Genomic DNA, 23,420 nt, shown 5'->3' with positions numbered 1-23,420 from the left:
TTGAAAGTAATGCATTACAATATTGAGTTACTCCTCAGAGAAGTAACTAGTTGCCTCACTTAATTACTTTTTATTGGTAAGTAATGCGTTTCGTTACTTTTGAAAATAATGTGTTACAATTTTGAGTTACTCCCCAGAAGAAAAAAAAATAGCTGTGTTACATATTTACTTTTAATGGTAAGTAATGCGTTTCGTTACTTTTGAAGGTAATGCATTACAATATTGAGTTACTCTCCTAAAAAGTAACTAGCTGTGTTACTTAATTACTTTTAATGGTAAGTAATGTGTTATGTTACTTTTGAAAGTATTGCTTTACATTATTGAGTTACTCCATAGAAAAATAACTAGCTGCCTTACTTAGTTACTTTGTATTACAAGTATTGTGTTACATTAGTTTTGAAAGTAATCCGTTAAAATATTGAGTTACTCCCCAGAAAAGTAACTTCATATAATGCGAGTAAATACTGACAGTTTTATTAAGAGTAAAAATAAACACATACGAGTCCAGATCAATAGCCGTGGCTCCTGATGACACACTGAGGTCTTGTGAAGTGAAACGATCACTCCGTGTCAGAAATTAAACATTATTTACAATATTATTAGCTTTAATACACATCCTAATCAAACAGATCTCAGCACATGTGTGAATGTAGTCAAATGCTAATTTAAAAGAACCATTGAGCATAACTGATTGATAGTTGTACCACATTTCTGATCAGTGTAATGATTAAGTTCATCCAGAAAAAAAGGAGGTAATCCCTTTAACACTTCAATGCTTTAACTCCTATAGTATATTGTGTGTTGTTTTCACAGGAGGTTTATTTGAGATCAGCAAGTGACTTAATCCTCATCATGTTTTGCTCTTGTTTAAGTCTTAGTCCTTTAACTCCGGTTTCTTGTTTTAAATGTTATTACCGTGCCATCTGTCTGCGGATGGCTGCTCCGGTTATTTTGGATTTACTCCAAAAGTGTGTGATCCAGAGGAACATCCGCCATCAAGTTTCACAGTCAAGAGCGTTCCAGTTCTCCACTCCATTATGTCGGGAAAATATGCTTCTATGTTTCTCTCCACGTGAAGGGAAGCTGTTTTACAGATGTTACTGCACTTATGTGCACCAACCAGAAATGCTTTCAACTTTTATGAATGCTCACAGGCGGTATTATTGTGGGTTTCTCTTTGGACTTGCTCGCTATCCTGAAGTCTGTTCTCTTCACCTGGCCCTTCAGATATGTTTAATTGAACACTGTGCAAAAAAAAGCATCATTGTGTTCCTTATAGGAAAAGCGGTGGTGGTCCTAAGACAGAACCTTGAGGGATACCTGACAGCATGATGCTTATTTTCCAGTTTCAGATCTCATTGGCTGTCGTGTTTCAGTCATGGATTCAGTGTCTGTGTGCCATATTTGATGTACTCTGTGTGTATTTTCAATTGGACTTCAGTCAAAGGGCTTGATTTGTTTGGGTTTTCTATTCCTCCCGCTTCTGTTAGAGAAGCCTAAACAGTGTTTTTGTAAAAGTAGCTTTCAAAGTCACCGTGTTTTTGGTGTTTCTGTCGATCATCTTTCCTGAGAGGCGGATGGCGCTTCTGTTAATAAATAAACTGTTGGAAATGAGAGCAGCTCTCTGTAGGTTTGCTTTGAGAATGGCTAATCTAGGGCTGCATCAGTGGATGCTGGAGAAATGGAGGAACTGGAGGTCATTTCACACCAATATTATTGATCTCTTATTTCAGGCTTCATTGTCTGTTTCTTACATTTTTTGTTTTTGTTTGTGGCACTCATATACTGTAATAAAAATGCGACAGAGTGGAGAAATTATTGGGGGATATTCAGTATGAATCTTTCAATCCAGGCTCTTTGGAAAAAACGTGCCTCAGCCTACATAAATGCATAACATAAATACATTGCAGTGGTCAAGTTTCATTGTACGTTTCAGATGGCAAATCCACTAGAGGGTGCTGTTTACATTTCTGCAAATCTAAAACACTTTAAATAAGATATGCTTCATTGTATGGGCATCACAGTGGTGCAATGGGTATCACAATCACCTCACAGCAGGAAGGTCACTGGTTCGAGCCCCGACTGGGTCAGTTGGTGTTTCTGTGTGGAGTTTGCATGTTCTCCTAGTGTTCGCGTGGGTTTCCTCCGGGTGCTCCGGTTTCCCCCACAGTCCAAACACATGCGCTATAGGGGAACTGATCAACTGAATTGGCTGAGAGTGTATGGGTGTTTCCCAGTGTTGGGTTGCGGCTGGAAGGGCATCCGCTGTGAAAAAACATTTGCTGGATAAGTTGACGGTTCATTCTGCTGTGACGACCCCCGGGAATAAGCTGAAATGAAAATGTAAGAATGAATGAATAAATTTGGCGACGCAGTGGCGCAGTAGGTAGTGCTGTCGCCTTACAGCAATGTCGCTACGTCGCTGGTTCGATCCTTGGCTCAGTTGGCGTTTCTGTGTGGAGTTTGCATGTTCTCCCTGCGTTTGCGATATGGTTATATATTTATCTTGCATTCATGTCGTAGCCTTTCCGATTCATAAACATATTTGCAGTCTTTGCGCAATCATGGTTTTAAATCACGATTTTTATTTCAGTTTTAAATAATCGCTCAGCCCTTTATACCTTTATCGCGATAATGGTATTTTTTTATAAATGGTGCAGCCCTAGGCCGAAGCATGTATTTCCAATTTAGACTCTTGAACAGATATGTTAATATATTTAAACTGCATTCATATTCACAGTCTTTGCGCAATGTTTCAAATTACAATTTTATTTTGATTAATCGCTCAGGTCTGTGTACCATTAACATGATTACGATATTTTGCGATAACGATATGAAGCACATATTTCCAATTTGGACACTCTGACAGATATGGTATATATTTATACTGCGTTGATGTCGTAGCCTTTCCGATTCATATTTATATTCGCAGTCTTTGCGCAATCACGGTTTCAAATCACAATTTTTATTTCAGTTTTACTTAATCGCTTAGCCCTATATACCATAATTGGGATAACCATCATTTTGATAACAATACGAAGCCCATATTTCCAATTCAGACTCTTGGACAGATATGTTTATATATTTAAACTGCATTCATATTCGGTGTCTTTGTGCAATGTTTCAAATCACGATTTTATTTTATTTTATTTTATTTTTGATTAATCGCTCAGGTCTATATACCATTAATATGATAACAATATTTTGTGATAACGATACGAATCATATTGTAGTCTTTGTAATTCATATTCATATTCGCAGTTTTTGCGCAATCACTGTTTCAAATCACGATTTTATTTCAATTTCGATTCATCGCCCCTATATACTATTATTGCGATAACGATTTTTTGTGTTCCTCGATGGAAACACATATTTCCAGTTTAGCGTGTGTGTGTTTGTGTGTGTGTTGGAATGATTGCATGTGCTCAGTAATGGTCGTTTCTCTGCAGTTTCCCCTGTGTAAACACACACACACACACACACAAGCGCTCCTGCCCTACTTCTGAAGTGTTAAAGAGAGGACAAGGACAGTTCTGGAGGCTCGTTCACTCTAATGTTCCACTTCTCTGAAAGTAACCTTGATCAGGCCGCCAGCGTGCTCCACTGATATTAATTACACCCGCAGCAGAGTCTTTAAATATTTAGAGAGTGTGTTTGGAGAGTTACGGCTGAGGAATCCCAGCGAGACACAACAGCCGGATGACAAAAGAGAATGGCCAATGCTGCTGTCGTGCACGTCTGGCTTACAGTAAACGCGGTAGAAACAGACTGACGGCCTGATGGTGTGTATCGCGTGACGGTCTGTCTGACGCGCGCCAGACACCGATTGCATTATCATCGACTTCTTGTGTAATTGTGCTGCCGGTTCTCGTTTAGGAGTGCTGGAATGATGTTATTTCTGGCTTTTTGGCTAATGGTGCCTGATGCTTCACCGACACACACACACACACACACACACACACACACACACACACACACACACACGCACGCATACGAAGGCATTCAGGTTAACACACCAGCCAGATCTCACTGGATTTGACCGTTTTCACAGCCTGATTCCTGCCTTGAAAGAGTGTGTGTGTGTGTGTGTGTGTGTGTGAGAGAGTGTGTGTGTGTGTGAGAGTGTGTGTGTGTGTGTGTGTGTGTGAGAGAGTGTGTGTGTGTGTGAGAGTGTGTGTGTGTGTGTGTGTGTGTGTGTATGACTTTGTGTTCAATAATGTGTCTGTGTGTGTGTGTGTGTGTGTGTGTGTGTGTGTGTGTGTGTGCGTATGACTTTGTGTTCAATAATGTGTCTGTGTGTGTGTGTATGTGTGTGTGTGTGTATGTGTGTGTGTGTGTGTGTGTGTGTGTATGTGTGTGTGTGTGTGTGTGTGTGTGTGTGTGTGTGCTTGTGCTGGTGTTTTAACCTGAATGCTTGCATGCTTGTGTGTATGTGTGAGTCTTTGTGTCTGTGTGTGTGTGTGTACGTGCTGGCGTGTTAATCTGAATGCTTTCATATGCTTGTATGTGTGAATCTGTGTGTGTGTGTGTGCGCGCATCATTTTAGAATGACGTTGTGTGTGTGTGACTTCTTTTTCAAGAATGTGTGTGTTTGTGTGTGCATGACTTTGTGTTTAGGAATGACGTGTGTGTGTGTGTGTGTGTGTGTGTGTGTGACTGTGTTCAAGAATGTGTGTGTGCGTGTGTGTGACTTTGTGTTTAAGAATGTAAGTGCAAGACTGTGTTTGTGCGTGCGTGTGTGCATGTGTGTGTTTGTGTGTGTGTGTGTGTGTGTGCGCGCATCATTTTAGAATGACGTTGTGTGTGTGACTTCTTGTTCAAGAATGTGTGTGTTTGTGTGTGCATGACTGTGTTTAGGAATGACGTGTGTGCGTGTGTGTGTGTGTGTGTGTGTGCGTGTGTGTGACTGTGTTTAAGAATGTGTCTGTGTTTGTGTGTAAGAATGTAAGTGCAAGACTGTGTGTGTGCGTGCTTGTGTGCGTGTGTGTGTTTGTGTGTGTGAGATAGAGAAAGTGAATGTGTCTGTGCATGTGTGTGTATGCATACCTGTGCATGTGTGTGTGTGTGTGTATGTTAATGAGAGCCGCTCCTCCAGGATGTGAAGCTCTTCCTCCAGTCATCCTCCTCCTCATCTCTCTGCTCTCCTCTGTGACTCGTCTCCTTCTCGTCTCCTTCTCGTCTCCTTCTCGTCTTCTTCTCCTCGTCTCCTTCATCCTCCTCTGTAAACACTGAGAGCTGAAGAGGGGAAAGGCGAATGCGTCTGCAAATATTAGCTGAGAGACACAAAGGCATTCCAGAGCGAGCGGTTGTCCTGGCTCATCTTACCCCGCTCCTCCGCTTAGCGTGTGTTAACCTCAGCCTTTCTCTGTCTGACAGCGCTGTGTTCTGCTGTGTGTGTGTGTGTGTGTGTGTGTGTGTGTGTGTGTGTGTGTGTGTGTGTGTGTGTGTGTGTGTGTGTGTGTGTGTGTGTGTGTGTGCAGACGGCTGAGAGGCAGATTCACTGCTCTAAACACACACACACATATGACACAAAAATAAACACACAGAGAGAGAGAGAGAGAGAGAAACACACATACACACACATGCACACATATAGACACACAAACACATACACACACACACATGCACGCACACAGAGACACACGTATACACACAGACACATATATAAGCGCGCACAGAAACAAGCACACACACGAACACACACAGGCACACATGCTCACACACACATAGACATGCGCACATAGACACACACACACACAGACATACACAGATGTAGACACACACACATATACACATGCATGCACACACACACACACACACACACACACACACACACACACACACACAGATACACATATTGACACACAAAGGCATGCACACACACACACTAACACACATAGAGACACACACAAACATGAACACACACACAAACACAAAGACACACATACACACATACACAGACATACACACACAGACACAGAGACACACATATAGACATACACACACAAATGCACTTATAAACATGCACACACACAGAGACACACATGTAGGCACACATTCACACACAATCTGAGAATATTCCACTCTTACACACACACACACACACACACATGCACACACACACTCTCACACACCCACAGATACACGTATTGACACACAAATGCATATTCACACACACACACACACACACACACACACAATGAGACACACACAAACATGAACACAGACACAGACACACACACACACACACACAAATGCAGACAGAAACATGCACACACACAGAGAGACTAACATGTAGACACACACACACACACACACACATAGAGAGACACACACAAACATGAACACACACACACACACAGACAGACATGCACACAAATGCACACAAAAGCATGAACACACACATAGATAGAAACACATGTAGACACACACTCACACACAATCTGAGAATATTCCACTCTTACACACACACACACACACACACACACTCTCTCTCTCTTTAGTGTGGGGGTCAGGCTGGCGTTCCCATCGCCGTCAGCTGAAGATGGATTGGTCATCATGAGCTGTGTTTGCCTGAGGAAGTCCAGGGGTCAGAGGTCAGAGGTCGGCGCAGGGGGTCGCAGCACGGCCACGCTTTATTGAGGACTCCTGCTGCCTATAGCACCGACGAGACGTGCTCGTAAACACACACACACAGCAGACGCCCGTCCCTGATCACACACTCTGCTTGATGCCAGATTTGCGCTCAGTTTTTGTTATCGTTGCTTGTTAATCAGAGAGTTACAGTAGTAAACTAGTGTGTGTGTGATATATTTATTATGTACACTCACCGGCCACTTTATTAGGTACACCTCACTAGAACCGGGTTGGACCCCTTTTGCCTTCAGATCTGCCTTAATCCTTGGTGGTGTAGATTCAACAAGCTGCTGGAAATATTCCTCAGAGATTTTGCTCCATATAGTCATGATAGCATCACACAGTCGCTGCAGATTTGTCGGCTGCACATCCATGATGCCAATCTCCCGTTCCACCACATCCCAAAGCTGCTCTATTGGATTGAGCTCAGGTGACTGTGGAGGCCATTTGAGCACAGTGAACTCATCGTCATGTTCAGTCTGAGATGATTGAGCTTTATGACATGCTGCGTTATCCTGCTGGAAGTAGTATGTGGAATGTGTCAGAGCATGAGCTTTCATAGAGAAGCGAGATTTTTGGGGATGTCTGGAAGGAGGTGTGGCTCTAGACGGCAGGGGAGGGACTGTGATTCAGAGATTTATGCTAAGCTGTTAGCATTGTGGAAGATCACCTACTGCACCTTTAATTTTCCGAGCATTACCTGTAATATTTTCAGCCCAGGCTCATTCTGAAAAAGTAGTCCTGTGGACGTTTCTGGAGGCCGCGGAATACGTCCCAGGAGGAAGGTATTTTTGCAGTTTTTGTTTTTGCGAGTCCGTGAGAGTCCGCTGTGTGCGCTTTCTCAAATGTCTCCCACGAGTGCTTATCACGCCCGCGCTGTTCTCGCGTAGACCCACCAGAGGCCGCTGTCGACCGACTGAATGAATGACTGGGCGGCCGGCCAATCGACTGACCCATCCTCCTTCTTCCCTAAACCCACCCAATTTTACAGATTGACCCGCCCACCCGCTTACTTCCCTCAACCCAACCAACGGTTTACAAAAAGTGCCCAGCAAAAGAACAGCCCTCGTCTGATTTGTAGCACGTTTTCAGATTTCTCCACATTCCCAACCTCACTGTAAAAAACATAATCACCATTTGTTCAACACACTGTTCTTTTTCTGTCATATTTACTAAGAATTGTGAATAAGAATTGATTACACAAAAATATCTGTTATATCAACAATATTCGCTAAAATGTTATGTCTACATGTTTAAGTTTTCTGGACAAACATTTTTGTGTTGAATTGGAATGTTGATATTTGAATCAGTTGGGCATGCGTGACGTGACGATTGCAAACTGAGCTTGTTTATCTGTTGCTTGAAAGAGGGGTGACACAGTGGCGCAATTGGTAGCACAGTCGCCTCACAGCAAGAAGGTTGCTGGTTCGAGACCCGTCTGGGTCAGTGGACATCCCTATGTTCATGTGTGTTTCCTCCGGGTGCTCCGGTTTCCGCCCCAGTTGTCTGAGTGTGAATGCGCATTTGCCAGTACTGTGTTGCAGCTGAAAGGGCATCCGCTGTGTAAAACATATGCTGAATAAGTCGGCGGTTCATTCCACTGTGGTGACCCCCGATGAATAAAGGGACTAAGCCGAAGGAATGAATGGATGAAGTAGTAAGTTTGTGTTCATTTTTAAGTAAAATGATTAAAAATAGGATGATATGCAAACAACAACTAATTACTTATTTTGCAAATTTGAAAAACAATCATCCACTAAACAAAAAAAATTATTGACTCAAAAGCAGTAACTGTTGCTTTAGTTGATGTGAAAAGAATATCTTTATTAGTAAAATGCAATAATCAACATTGCATGAATGAACAAAATTATGTCAGCTGAACAAAATATTGTTACTGAGAAGAACTAAAAAATAGTTGTTGAGGCAACTCAAAGTTCTTACTGCATCAAGTTGCCTTATTTTTTAATGTTTTCTCAACAATTTATTATTTACAGTGCTGTTGTTCACTCATTCATTTTACTTTTGGGATTGTGTTTCTGTCTTCCTGATTTCTGGGACCTCTTTTTCCTGGACCTGAACCCGGTCATCATCGTGATCAACTCCTCTCTGCATCTCAAGTTCGCCGCCGTACACGATGAGCTAACTGGATAAACTGGTTGTGGTGGGAAAGCCCTCCACACGAAGCTAAGTGTTCAGCCGGTGAGCGCCAAAAGGAACGGCGTTATACCGGCCCGTATTGTTCGCTTAAAAAATAAAATGCAGCCATACGTACCCCCGGCTACATAATTGTCCGCGGGACTAAGTTTTCAGAATGAGCCTGTGTTGAATATTTAGTATTTTTATTTTATTTCAGCTCGAATAAAATCTGTTTAAAAGGTCAATATTATAAAAACGAACAAATACAATATTATAAAAGATTTAAAGTTGGACAGCAGGGCTAATAATTCTGGCTTCAACTGTGTGCACCCGAACACTTTAATCTGCTGAAGAATTGTGTAGGATTCTCCATCTCCAGCGTGATCCTCGTGTTTCCTGAAATGAGCTGTTTTCATGATCCAGCCGCTGCAGTTCTGTGCGAAATTAATCTCGGATGCACAATCACAGCACACTTCAGCTCATCAATAACTCATGCCTGCTTCTGAATAATCATGCAGAATAATTAGCATATGTTATTGAATAAACATCTCAGCGTGCTGCACAATCACACACACAACAGCCCACACAAGGCGGATTTACATTGTTTTAGGGTTTCTTGTAAAGCAGTGACAGTAGATTGTGCTTTCTGTAATAACTTCATCCCAAAATCTACATTAAAATATATAAATAACGCCTTACAGACTTAATCTTTCAGTGCAGTGTTGAATATTCCACATCTTGAGTCACAAATGCATGTCTTCATTACTATTCCAACAGTGATAAATCACATTATATATATATATTTATTAAGCAGTTGTATGTAATAATTATGTAATAATGTTGTTATTATTAGTCATGTTAACATAACATTACAGGATTTTGCCTCTTCAAACATGCAAAGCCAAATATAAATATATTATAAATGTATATATTATGAATACATTATCAATAAAATATGTGTGTGTGTGTGTGTGTGTGTGTGTGTGTGTGTGTGTGTGTGTGTGTGTGTGTGTGTTTTTATATACACACACACAGATTTACATTTAAACGGGCAAATAAAAGAATGAGCACTAAAATCACAGCATGTCATATCTTCAGTGTGTGTGTGTGTGTGTGTGTGTGTGTGTGTCTGTGTGTGTGTGTGTGTGTGTGTGTATGTGTGTGCTTTTGACACACTTTAGGGAACAGAGGAGAGCATGAGGACTAAATAAATAAAGATAGAAGAGAGATGAGTGCACACACACACACACACACACACACACAAACTGTCAGTCTCACACGGACATAACACTCACATACACACACACTCACACACACACTCTCTCACTCACATAACCCTAACACAACAAACAAACATAGATATGCTATTTTACACACACACATGCACATTAACTACCAAAGTCTCCCACACAACACACACACACACAGACACACAAACTGTCAGTCACACACACACACACACACACACACACACACATTCACAACTGTCACAGTCACACACACACACAACACTCACATACACACACTTACAGACACTCACTCAAACACGCAAATGCAGACATGCACTCACACACACACACACACACATGCACAAACTTTTAAAGTCTCATTCATTCATTCCTTCAGCTTAGTCACTTTATCCATCAGAGGTCACCACAGCAGAATGAACCGCCAACTATTCCAGCATATGTTTTACATAGGGGATGCCCTTCCAGCTGCATTCCAGTCCTGGCAAACCCCATACACACTCATTCACACACACACTCATACACTACGGCCAATTTAGTTGATCAGTTCCCCTATAGCGCATAGTGGGGGAAACCGGAGCACCCGGAGGAAACCCACACCAACACGAGGAGAACATGCAAACTCCACACAGAAACACCAACTGACCCAGCCGAGACTCAAACCAGAGACCTTCCTGCTGTGAGGCCACAGAGAGTCACCGTGCTGCAGTAATAGCACTGACTATAATAACGAAGATGAAGAAGACGCAGACCTGATGTGTGTGTGTTGTAACTGAGCTGTGTGTGTGTGTGTGTTCTCCACCAGCGTGTCTGTTCAGACAAAGAGAGCAGAAAAAGTCATTCTGATCTCACGCTCGCTCCTGTTGACGTACGGCCAAGCAAACAACATGCCGTGTGTGTGTGTGTGTGTGTGTGTGTGTGTGTGTGTGTCTGGCCCACAGAATGTAAAGGTCTGCTGTGCGCGTCTGTGTAATATAAATGTCCTCCGGCTTTTGTGAATCAATGATTCCTCACCGCAGGTGCCGCCAGTCAAATTACTGAGGTGAAGGTTGCTAGGAGACCAAGGTACCCAGCTGGAACTGAGTGAGTGTGTGAGTGAGTGTGTGTGTGTGTGTGTGTGTGTGTGTGTTTGTAATAATAGGTAGCTGGCATGTTTGGGAAAGGCGATGTCATCTCTCTCTCTCTCTCTCGTATGCAGATGTTGTATTTTGTGGCTGGTGTTCATTATTGATGTCCTGTGATAGAGATGGAGTCGTGTCTACTGTCTGCTTAGTGTGTGTGAGTGTGTCTGTGTGTGTGTGACATGACTGTGTGTGTGTGTACCAATATGAGTGTGTGCATGCATCAATGTGTGTGTGTATGTGTATTTATGTATGTGCATCGGTGTGTGCGTGTGTGTGTGTGTGTGTGTGTGTGTGTGTGTGACATGACTGTGTATGTTTGTGTGTGTGTAGCATGACTGTGTGTGTCAATATGATTATATGCATGTGTGTGTGTGACGTGTGTGTGTGTGTGTGTTTGTGTCGATATGAGTTTGTGCATGTGTGTGTGTGTGTGTGTGTGTGTGTGTGTGTGTTTGTGTCGATATGAGTGTGTGCATGTGTGTGCGTGTGTGTGTGTGTGTGTGTGTTTGTGTCGATATGAGTGTGTGCATGTGTGTGTGTGTGTGTGTGTGTGTGTGTGTGTGTGTGTGTGTTTGTGTCGATATGAGTGTGTGTATGCATGTGTGTGTGTATGTGTATTTATGTATGTGCATCTGTGTGTGTGTCAATATGAGTATGTGCGTGTGTGTGTGTATGTGTGTCGATATGAGTGTGTGCATGTGTGTGTGTGTGTGTGTCGATATGAGTGTGTGCATGTGTGTGTGTGTGTGTGTGTGTGTGTGTGTGTGTCGATATGAGAGTGTGCATGCATGCATGTGTGTGTGTGTGTGTGTGTGTATGGTTAGATAGAGACCAGATTAATTAAACATCACGTTTAACAACTATAGTGAGACGCAATCCAGCGTCCATCTACTGTCCATCCATCAACTGTGTGACGTGCATTACTCTCTGGAGCAGCACAGACGAGCACATGACAGTGTGTGTGTTGGGCTGTGTGTGTGTGTGTGGTCAGATAATGTGCGTTTTTCAGCAGATGGAGGGCTGTTCATTCATTCATTCATTCATTCATTCATTTTCTTTTCGGCTCAGTCTCTTTATTAATCGGCGATGATCGGCGATGCCGGCTCAGCGTTGTGTTGTCTATCGGCCATCGGCGATGGATGATGGCATCGTCTATCAGCCCAACCCTAGTCCGTACGCAATGTTTTAGCATGAATTCAACGCAAGTCTTCGTACGTGATGCTCCAGGTTTCCAGTCTTTAAATCCAATAAAAAGTACAAATTAAAGAGAGACGAGACCCACACAACCATCAGGATTTAGACGCTCTGATGCAGACTGAGAGAAGCTGAAAGCTGAGCAGTGCATGAGGTCTCGTTCTCCAAGCTGCAGCACTAAAACAGCCGTTAATATTAAGAATTAAAAATGTTTCAGCACTCATTTCCCACAGTTTTAGTTTAGTTTTATTTGTATTGTTTGGGTTTCGACCAAAACCTGCTTGATCTCCATGTCAGCATCTTCTTTAGAGATATTATTCCCGGCCGTGCAGAGACCCTCATTATTGCAGTGTCTGTGTTTTCAACATGGTGTCATCTCTAGTCTTCAGTTTGGGCTGTGTTAGCATGTCTTTTTGTTATTGGGCTAAATGCAGCATGTAAACGAGAAAGCAGCTCAGCAGGGTTCGGGTTGTGGGTCTGGATCTCTGGGGAGTGAAGTTATTTGTGTTGTCTCTGTGGTTACTGGACTTCCAGACGATTCCCATCTCGCTCTCTCTCCGTCCCTCAGGAAGACTCCATTAGTCAACATGTGCAGTTGCAGATTCAGGAGCAGATCAGCACTTGAATGATCATAAACACATGCAGATTTACCAGCAGAACAACACAAATATAGTGGAGAGTCGGGTTCACTCAATGACTGACGGTTCAGTTTCACACACAACAATAAGAGAAAGAAATCACAAGGAACATGACGACTGAAGATGTGAAGACATGCTGCTTAAATACTTTCATCTCGCTATTTTCTTTTGCATTAGTGTCCAGCAGCTTCTCTCTCTCTCTCTCTCTCTGTGTGTGTGTGTTTGTGTGTGTGTTTGTGTGTGCATTGATCACTGCTGTTCTCTCTGTGTGGCTCCGTCTGTCAGATCCTTTAAGAGCGACACACACACACACACACACACACACACACAATTACCAGCTCTCATTAGTTCTGCCTGCTTTAATCACACTCACACACACACACACTCAAACACACAGACGCAAACACAAATGCACAAACACACTTACTCACACATGCATATACAGGAAGGCATTTACACACGCAAACACACACACACATACACACACACACACTCAAACACACAGACGCAAACACACATGCACAAACACACTTACTCACACATGCATATACAGGAAGGCATTTACACACGCCACCCCACACACACACACACACACACACACACACACACACATAAATGTGCATGCACTGATTCATTCATACATGCACTAACACACACACATACACACACACACACATACACACAGCTCTCTGATCTGTAATGCTGGAGAGATGTCAGATCTGCTATAATCACAAACACAGACATAAACTAATAAACACACACACACACACACACATATCTCTGTGATCTGTAATGCAGAAGAGATTTTTGTTGTGTTGAGTCTCTGTTGTGCACGCAGACACACACACACACGAGCAAACACTGAAGCAGGAGTGTAATTACAGTCAGTGCTGTCTGAAAGCGAGTGTTTCCTCTCATTAGTGTGTGTGTGTGTGTGTGTGTGTGTGTGTGTGTGTGATGATCTGCAATTAGCCTGTTAAACACAAGCGTGTAATCCACTCAGATTACCCAGAGAGCTTTGTGTTCAGCACACGATCACTTTAAAGCATGAAAACAGGATTTAGGACGCCGCTTTCTCTGTCTGCGCTGTGATTCTCACACACGTCTGATGCTTTGTTTTCTGCGCAGCGTCTCATCAGAAACAAAGAGCTCTGGAAAACACACTCGCATCGCACTGTTTACATATGAAGACTGGAAATCATATCAGAGCTGCTGTAGTGTGTGCTGCATGAGCCATTAACACGGCCAACACTGCAGTCACTCACAGTACATTAGAGGAACTCCATTCAGCCTGTTGTGGTGATTCTACAGTCGCTATGGTAACAACAATTATAGTAATTGATATGTTGTGGTGACTCTAAGTTGCTATGGTAACACAACAACTATAGTAATTGATGTGTTGTGGTGATTCTACAGTTGCTATGGTAACACAACAACTATAGTAATTGATGTGTTGTGGTGATTCTACAGTTGCTATGGTAACAAAACACCTATAGTAATTGATATGTTGCGGTGATTCTACAGTTGCTATGGTAACAACAATTATAGTAGTTGATGTGTTGTGGTGATTCTACAGTTGCTATGGTAACACAACAACTATAGTCATTGATCTGTTGTGGTGATTCTACAGTTGCTATGGTAACACAACAACTATAGTCATTGATCTGTTGTGGTGATTTTACAGTTGCTATGGTAACACAACAACTAGAGTAATTGATGTGTTGTGGTGATTCTACAGTTGCTATGGTAACACAACTATAGCCATTGATCTTTTGTGGTGATTCTACAGTTGCTATGGTAACACAATTACTTCAGTCATTGATCTATTGTGTTGATTCTACGGTTGCTGTGGTAACACAACAACTGTAGTAAAAGAGTGTGTAGTGTATTGTTTATGAATATCTTATATGATTCCTCAGTGGTGGTTTTGTGTTGATGTTACAGTAAAGCTGAAAGCTTCAGTTCAGTTCAATAAAACAGCCTGATATTGATCATCGATTTGAACTGATCTGAATGTGGTGTCACGATAGCGTATGAGAAATCTGCTTTTAGCAGAGATGCGTTAATCATAAGCCTGTCCTGCACATTTACAATCATTGTGTACATTGTATAATGAGGATTTGAGGTTGTGTGTGTGTGGTGTGATTGAACTGCTGCTTGATTTTCTCTTCTGAACAGGGACCTGAGTGAGAACTTCATCCAGGCGATTCCTCGAAAGGCCTTCAGAGGAGCGACGGACATCAAAAACCTGTGAGAGTCTGCAAACGCCACCGTTAGCTGATAGCAGAGGCTGCACTGCGTATGCTAACTGTTGTCTTTATGCTGTGTGTTTATCACAGGCAGCTGGACAAGAACCACATCAGCTGCATCGAGGATGGAGCGTTCAGAGCCATGCGCGGGCTAGAAGTGCTGTGAGTTTACTTATAACACTGGCAGATGTGTGTGTGTGTGTGTGTGTGTTTAATTGATGAAGCTGTGATCAACATGCTATCACGCTGCAACAAAAGGTGCAAAGTATGCAGGTCATACACTAGATGTCTGAGTGCATATGGTATGTATAGTGTGTCATTTGGGACACATCTAATACTGTACGTCTGAGTTCAGTAAAGCCAACCCTGCAGACCAAACCTGCTCATGTGTGATGAAGACCTCCATATCTCTGCTTATATTCACGCCTTTCTGGACTTTCCTTGATGTTTTGCAGAACTCTGAACAACAACAACATCAGCAGCATCCCAGTGTCCAGCTTCAACCACATGCCCAAGCTCCGGACATTGTGAGTCTCACACACACACTTATACAGTCATCTTTATGGGGACTTCCCATAGGCATCATGTGTTTGTACTGTAGTCTGTATATTCTCTCGTCTCCCCCTAAACTCAACCCTCACAGCAAACAATCTGCACTTTCACATTCTCTAAATGCTTCATTCTGTCTGATTTATGGGTCATTTTCCTCCTGGAGACCAAAAAATGTGCACACAAGGTCAACATGTACTGGTATTGCTATACTTGTGGGGACATTTGCTGTTTATAACATGATGAAAACCAGGACCAGATATACATTCTCACACACACACACACACACACTGGAGTCAGTGTTGGCGGGTCATCACGTCTCTGCCAGAAGCCACAGTCAGTAATTCACACACACACACACACACACACACACACACACAGAAATAAACACCCACGCGCTGGTTTTATGAAATCTATATTCTGCAGTATTTCTCTGGAATTTGTGAACTGTTTTACCGCACAGAGATTCTTTCTCATGCTGTCCTGCTTTGATTATTCATTTCTGTTGTTGTTCAGTTTTAGATGTACTCTTGCATGTGTACAAATGGATATTATTACAGGGTTGCATTAACCCTCCTGTTGACTTACAGGTCCAAAATGATCATTTTAACAGCAGAAAAAAACTAAACAATGTATTTTTTATCTTAAAGTTTAGTGAGCTTGTCCGCGGAGTCTTAAAAAGTATTAAAAGTTGATAAATCAATTATGAGAAAATGAAGGCCCTTAAAAGATATTAAAAAGTCTTAATCACGTTTTTATGAGGTCTTAAATTTTGTTCAAGTGTTATCCAAAGTGTTTGACTCCAAAAAAGCATCAATATATTTATTTTCCTCCTAATATTAATAATCTCATGCTCGATCCACACGATTGGTTCAGATTGGGGCACGTCTGGCCAAGCTCCTTTGTTCGGGTGACGTCATGTAATTTGCACAAATGCAGGAAGGTGATGTGACGCTCTCCACATGCAGAGAAACCAAAGAGCAAAACAGATGGCAAAATGGGAAAATTGAAAATTGAATGAAATTTAAACCTGCCGCTGAAAACAACCACATAATTTCTTATTTCTTATTTCAAGCTTGAGTTCTGTTGCATGGTTGTGCTCCATTGATTTATTTAACTACACCTGTTTATTAAGTTAAAGGTTTGATACTCATTAGAACTTGAAGTGGCTATGAGGTCTTAAAATATTCTGAGAAGGTCTTTAAAAACTCTTAAAAATGTATTGAAATAATCTTTAGGATTCTTGCATATACCCTGCTAGAGCAGTAGGCAGATTCAGTGATGGCAGAGTTTATATTTTTGGTGAGCTGTGTCTTTAAAGGTTGCATATACTGCACTGGTTTAACAATTGAAAATTTTCTTTAATATCTATATAGTATATTTATGGCTTTGATAAGTATAAAAAAATCTCCAAAAACTGTTTTATATGCTCATTTATTACTCTGTGAAATACCCCAAAAATCAGAAGGTCCGTAATTGACCATATTTGGGTCGGTCATGAATATTAATGAGCTCACACACAAGCACACAGCCTGATGTAAGCTAAACCCAGTCAGAGTAAAGTTACCTATTTTGCACACAAGACGTGGATAAAGGCTAAATTATAATGTAACTTGACAAAAGAGGCAGATAGAGATGTGTCGTGTTGTGTTTTTAAGCTATAACATTGAAGAAAACACAGCCGGGACTTGACATGACAGTTTAGTGATTTGACACTATTCAGCATCTACTTGTGACACTAAATTACACCGTAATAAACACCTTAAATTACCAAAATATACTATTAAACATGCTTTATGCCTCTTCAGAGTGGAGCTGATTAAATATATAATCTGTATATCCTGCATTTTGCGTCCTGACCATACCTGCCAACTCTTCCGTTTGTCCCGGGAGTCTCCCATATCACAGACCCATCTCCCGCCACCCTACCGGTTTGTTATTTCTCCCGGAAAACTCCCGTAATTTCACTGGTCCTCAGCTTTTTGGGTAATCTCTCATTATTTCAGGAAATAGGATTGTAATGATGATGTGTTGTCTCTGAGTTTACCATCTATGAGCACTTCTGCTGCGGAGACACTGAGACGTGAACAGGCTGCATTGTTAACTGTGGCTCGGTATACCTGGATTATCTCTATAGGGCAGCATTAACGCTGTTTCCTCTGTTTGTTGGTTCTCCCTCAGCCGTCTGCACTCCAACAATCTGGTCTGTGACTGTGTGCTGTCGTGGCTCTCTCAGTGGCTACGCGAGCGGCCCAACATCGGTCTGTTCACCCAGTGCAGCTCTCCAGCACCGCTGCGAGGACTCAATGTAGCAGAGGTGCAGAAACACGAGTTCAGCTGCTCAGGTGATGCGCGCACACACACACACACACACAGACACAGACATGCACACACACATACACACACACACAATGAACACACACAGACATGCACACACACACACACATTAAACATACAGAGACAGAAGCACACACATACACATCCACATGTGCGCACATACACACACATGCCTGATTCACACGGGGCTTCAGTGTCAACGCTTGACAGAGGGCGTGTCTGAAGTTTGGACTGAAGCGATTGTCATAGCAGCATCAGCCAATGACAGACAGAGTCCGTAATATGATCACTTTGTTCTGCTGTGTTCATGTTGTGTGTGTGTGTGTGTGTGTTCAGGTCAGTCTGACAGTGCTGTGGGTCAGTCGTGTAGTTTGAGCAGTGGCTCGTGTCCCGCCGTCTGCTCCTGCAATAACAACATCGTGGACTGCAGAGGGAAAGGCCTGACCCTGATCCCCAGCAGCCTGCCCGACAGCATGACGGAGATGTGAGTTACACACCCGGCACCATATTCACTAACACACACACACACACACACACACACACACACACACACACAGGGAGTATGTGTACACACCACGCTACAGACACATACACACCGCAATCACACTTATACTGTCATGTAGGACTCGCCACAACAGCACAGACCATACACACACACACACACACACACACACACACACACACATACACTCTCTCTCTCACACACACACATAGAGATATATTTAGACTGAGCAACTCCGTAAGAACACACATGCACACACACACACACACGCACACACACTCATTCACACATACACTCTATCTCTCTCACACACACACATACACACACACACACACACACACACACACACACACACACACACACACACACACACATACACTCTCTCTCTCACACACACACATAGAGATATATTTAGACTGAGCAACTCCGTAAGAACACACATGCACACACACACACACACGCACACACACTCATTCACACATACACTCTATCTCTCTCACGCACACATACACACTCTCACACACTCATCCTCAAACTTTCTCTCTCTCACACACACACCCTCACACACACAGATGTATTTAGACTGAAAAGATAACCAAGGACACACACTCACACACACATAGACACATTCTCACACACACATACACACACACACAGACACACACTCTCTCACATACTCACCCTTACAGTCCTAAACACGCTTACACACACAGACACACACTAACACACACACATTCACACACTCACACACACACACAGATGTATTTAGACTGAGGCGCTCAGTGAGAAACCGCAGGAATGAGCGTCTGGAATCGCTGCAATCCAGAGAATGTAAATTGTGTGTATGCATGTGCGTGTGTGTGTATGTGTGTGTGTGTTTCCTCTTTGAAGAGCCGGAAACTCTGCAGTGTTTAAGCCGGACTGCGTCTGCCTCTGGCTCTGAGGCTCTAATGACCCCGACAAATGACTTCCCTGTTTTAAAGCAGGCCTTTTAGACGGAGCACAACTGGTTTGCAGAGCCGCGGGGTGTGCCATCAAAGCAGAGCCTTAAACACACCAGCGGCACACACACACACACACACTAATCACATCCAAAGCTGCTGCGCATCCGCAAACACACTAACAAATAGCTCAAACTGTGAGATGAAAGGGGATTAGTACGTTATTATCGACAGATTCCGACTTTTGTTTAACGATCAATCCGAAATGATTAAAAATAAAAGAACTGCTCTGACAAGAAACTAATACAGAACTATACAGCTAATATAGTTATCGTTATAGTTACTGTTTAATGGTGAGTGCGCTAATATAGTTATCATTATAGTTATTGTTCATTGGTGTGTGCGCTAATATAGTTATCGTTATAGTTATTGTTTAATGGTGAGTGCGCTAATATAGTTATCATTATAGTTATTGTTCAGTGGTGTGTGCGCTAATATAGTTATCGTTATAGTTACTGTTTAATGGTGAGTGCGCTAATATAGTTATCATTATAGTTATTGTTCATTGGTGTGTGCGCTAATATAGTTATCGTTATAGTTACTGTTTAATGGTGAGTGCGCTAATATAGTTATCGTTGTAGTTATTGTTCATTGGTGAGTGCACGATAATATAGTTATCGTCCATTGGTGTACACTAATAGGATTATAGTTGTCATTATAGTTAGTGCTTATTGGCGTGTGCGCTAATATAGTGATTGTTATAGTTATTGTCGATTGGTATGTGGCTAATATTGTTTTTGTTATAGTTATCATCCATTGGTGGGTACGCTAATATAGTTATTGTTATAGTTATCATCCATTGATGTGTGTGCACTAATATAGTTATTGTTATTGTTCATTGGTGTGCGGTAATATAGTTATTATTGTTCATTGGTGTGTCAATTATTATTGTAATTGTGTGTGCAAAAATATATTTATCGTTATCATCTATTGGTGTGTACGCTAATATAGTTATCCGTATAGATATTGTTCATTGGTGTGTACGCTAATATAGTTATCCGTATAGTTATTGTTCATTGGTGTGTACGCTAATATAATTATAGTTATTGTTATAGTTATTGGTGTGTGCGCTATTATAGCTATTGTTAGATATATTAGATTAACTGTAGATTAACTGTACAATCTACATGACTGTTTTCTGCAGTACTGAGCCATCATTCACCAGAAAGCTGATCTTTCCTTGAGAGGAAAAGTAGCATCAGTTATTCAATTTTCAGATCTACGAAGAGCTTTAAACATCTCCAGATCCAGAAGTAGAGCTCATATTTCTGAGTAATGCTCAGTAAACATGTACTGTATAACAGCCTGAGCTTCAGTAGATCCCCCTCGGCTTTACTGATACAGCAGCGGCTTCATTTCTGGAGCCAGAGGGGCTGTTTTTGTCTTAAACGCTGTACATGAAGAGGACACAGAGTCTACATTTACCCTACATAAAGAGAAGGAAAAAACGAATGTTTGTGTCCATCAATGTTGATTTTATAATAAAAACCAAGACTAAAACTATTGGTCAAAAAATTGTTAACTGAAATTCGCAATGAACAAAAAAACTAAATAAAACGGAGAAAAGTCACAAAAAATTTAATTGAACCAAAGTGATATTTAAAAAAAAACGTTATGGTGCATTCGTGTGTATGCTAATGTAGTTATTGTTCATTTGTGCGTACGCTAGTCTAGTTATCGTTTTTGTTGATTGTTGTTGATGTTGATGTTAAGATAGTTATTGCTCATTGGTGCATACATTAACATGGTTATCGTTATAGATATTGCTCATTGGTGTGTGCGCTAATATTGTCAGTTATTGTTTGTTGGTGCATTTCGTTAACTGAAATAAAATGTTAAAAATTCATAATAAATAAAAAAGTAAAACATATGGAAACTAAAAAAGTCTCTAAAAATCCAACTGAACTAAAATAATAATTAGCAAAAATCGTATAATAATAATTAAAGAAAAAAGTCAGAATTGCGACTAATATGTTTATTACTAGCGTTATGGTGCATTTGTGTTCATGTTAATATAGTTATTGTAATAGATATTGTTCTTTTATGTGTATGCTAATATAATTATTGTTATAGTTATTTTTGATTGGTGTCGATGTTAATATAGTTATTGTTCATTTGTTTGTTTGCTAATATAGTTAATGTTCTAGCTAATTTTTATTGGTGCGAACGCTAATTTCGGTATTAGTATAGGTATTGCTTATTGGTGTGTTTTGTTAACTGAAATAAATGTTTAAAAATTCACAATAAACAAAAATAAAAAGACAATAAAAAAAGTTACTAAAAACTTTTTTCGAATCAATACACGCTTATTTATGTAGCAAGAGTTTGACCTGCAGCAGTTCAGAAAAGCACCAGTAGATGGCGTTTACACAGTCAGCTACATTTCCATCCACCTGTTCTTTTTATGCGCATTATGATATCGCATAAAAATGCTTGATGGAAATGCCGAGATGTGCATAAATTAATTATGTAAAAATGTTGTAATGATAACGTTTGTGTTTTTGTGTTTTTCTCTTCGTGCAGACGACTGGAACAGAACAGCATCAAATCCATTCCTCCGGGAGCCTTCTCTCCTTACAAGAAACTGCGCAGAATGTAAGATCACAACACTTCGAATATGCTATTGATCATTAGCACATAGTGGTTGATCATTGGCGAGTGCGCTGATATAGTTATTGTTATAGTTATTGATCATTGGTGTGTGCGCTAATATAGTTATCGTTATAGTTATTGATCATTGGCGTGTGTGCTAATATAGTTATCGTTATAGTTATTGATCATTGGCGTGTGCGCTAATATAGTTATCGTTATAGTTAATGATTATTGGTGTGTGTGCTGATATAGCTATTGTTATAGTTAATGCTCTTTACTGACGTGTAGTACAAGCCAGATCTACACGTTCACATCACATCTCGTCGGGAGTGTTTTCTGTTCTCTGGCTGGCGGTCTGTCTGCTGTTCTAGCGTGTGGTTTAATGGGTAAACCGCGGGCTTATTAAAGTCTCCTCCAGAGCCTGTAATGCCTGCGTGTGCTAATAGTGTTGACCACAGCGCCACCACAGCAGGCCTGGAGCTGCACAACTGCACATTTACAGACCTACACACACACCAGAGCCAGCGGGACACATTTCAGCTCACTTCATTGACAAACTTCAGTACATACTGCCAAATCATACATAGCAGAAAATAATATATTGATAATAATAATCATTTAATAAAGGAATGTATCTACATCCAATAAAATACATCTATATATCTTTTTTATATACAGGGTGCAGTTATGAGCATCTTACAGCTATTTTGCAGTTATTTTGATTTTTTATATAAGTGTATATTATATCAAATAAGGCAAATGGGCTCAAATTAGTGGATTAATAATTTGTTCTCTTTCTTTCGCCACAGAGATCTTAGCAATAACCAGATTTCTGAGCTTGCTCCGGATGCTTTCCAGGGTCTGCGTTCACTAAACTCACTGTAAGTCTGGAGTGCTGTGCTGCCATTGGTTGATTGTGGCTTAATGTCATGCATATTAACTATGCCATGCTGTTTATATTATAATATTATATTATAATTACCCTTCACATCAATTCTGTATGTTTGAATGCTCTTATTCACTTCTTTAAAAACTTACTGTGAATTATTTGTGTATTTTTTATCAAAATGTCTACAGAGATAAAGTCACGATGATCTCTCCTAAATTCTCTGAACTCTTAAAGGGACAGGTTAATCAATAAACAATTAACAAAATGTAGTTAAAAGTAAAAGTTGCATTTCAGCATCTATTCCTACAGAGTTAAATTTGGTTTCT

General features: G+C 41.1%; 1 protein-coding gene across 2 annotated transcripts in view; it reads left to right on the top strand.

Annotated features, from left to right (window-relative positions):
• The window catches only part of slit1a (slit homolog 1a (Drosophila)), an 86,763-nt gene that overhangs the window by 27,644 nt on the left and 35,699 nt on the right, over nt 1-23,420 (top strand). For both annotated transcript variants that reach the window (XM_073919588.1, NM_001034968.1), the window contains 7 exon segments: nt 15,154-15,225; nt 15,315-15,386; nt 15,680-15,751; nt 17,955-18,118; nt 18,447-18,594; nt 22,137-22,208; nt 23,015-23,086. In XM_073919588.1, coding sequence (XP_073775689.1) covers nt 15,154-15,225; nt 15,315-15,386; nt 15,680-15,751; nt 17,955-18,118; nt 18,447-18,594; nt 22,137-22,208; nt 23,015-23,086 — 672 coding nt within the window.

Source organism: Danio rerio, chromosome 13 (genome assembly GCF_049306965.1).
Source record: "Danio rerio strain Tuebingen ecotype United States chromosome 13, GRCz12tu, whole genome shotgun sequence".
In the NCBI taxonomy this organism is placed as follows: domain Eukaryota; kingdom Metazoa; phylum Chordata; class Actinopteri; order Cypriniformes; family Danionidae; genus Danio; species Danio rerio.
The sequence above is the reverse complement of the archived record's forward strand: the minus strand, read 5'-3'. Positions and strand labels throughout refer to the sequence as shown.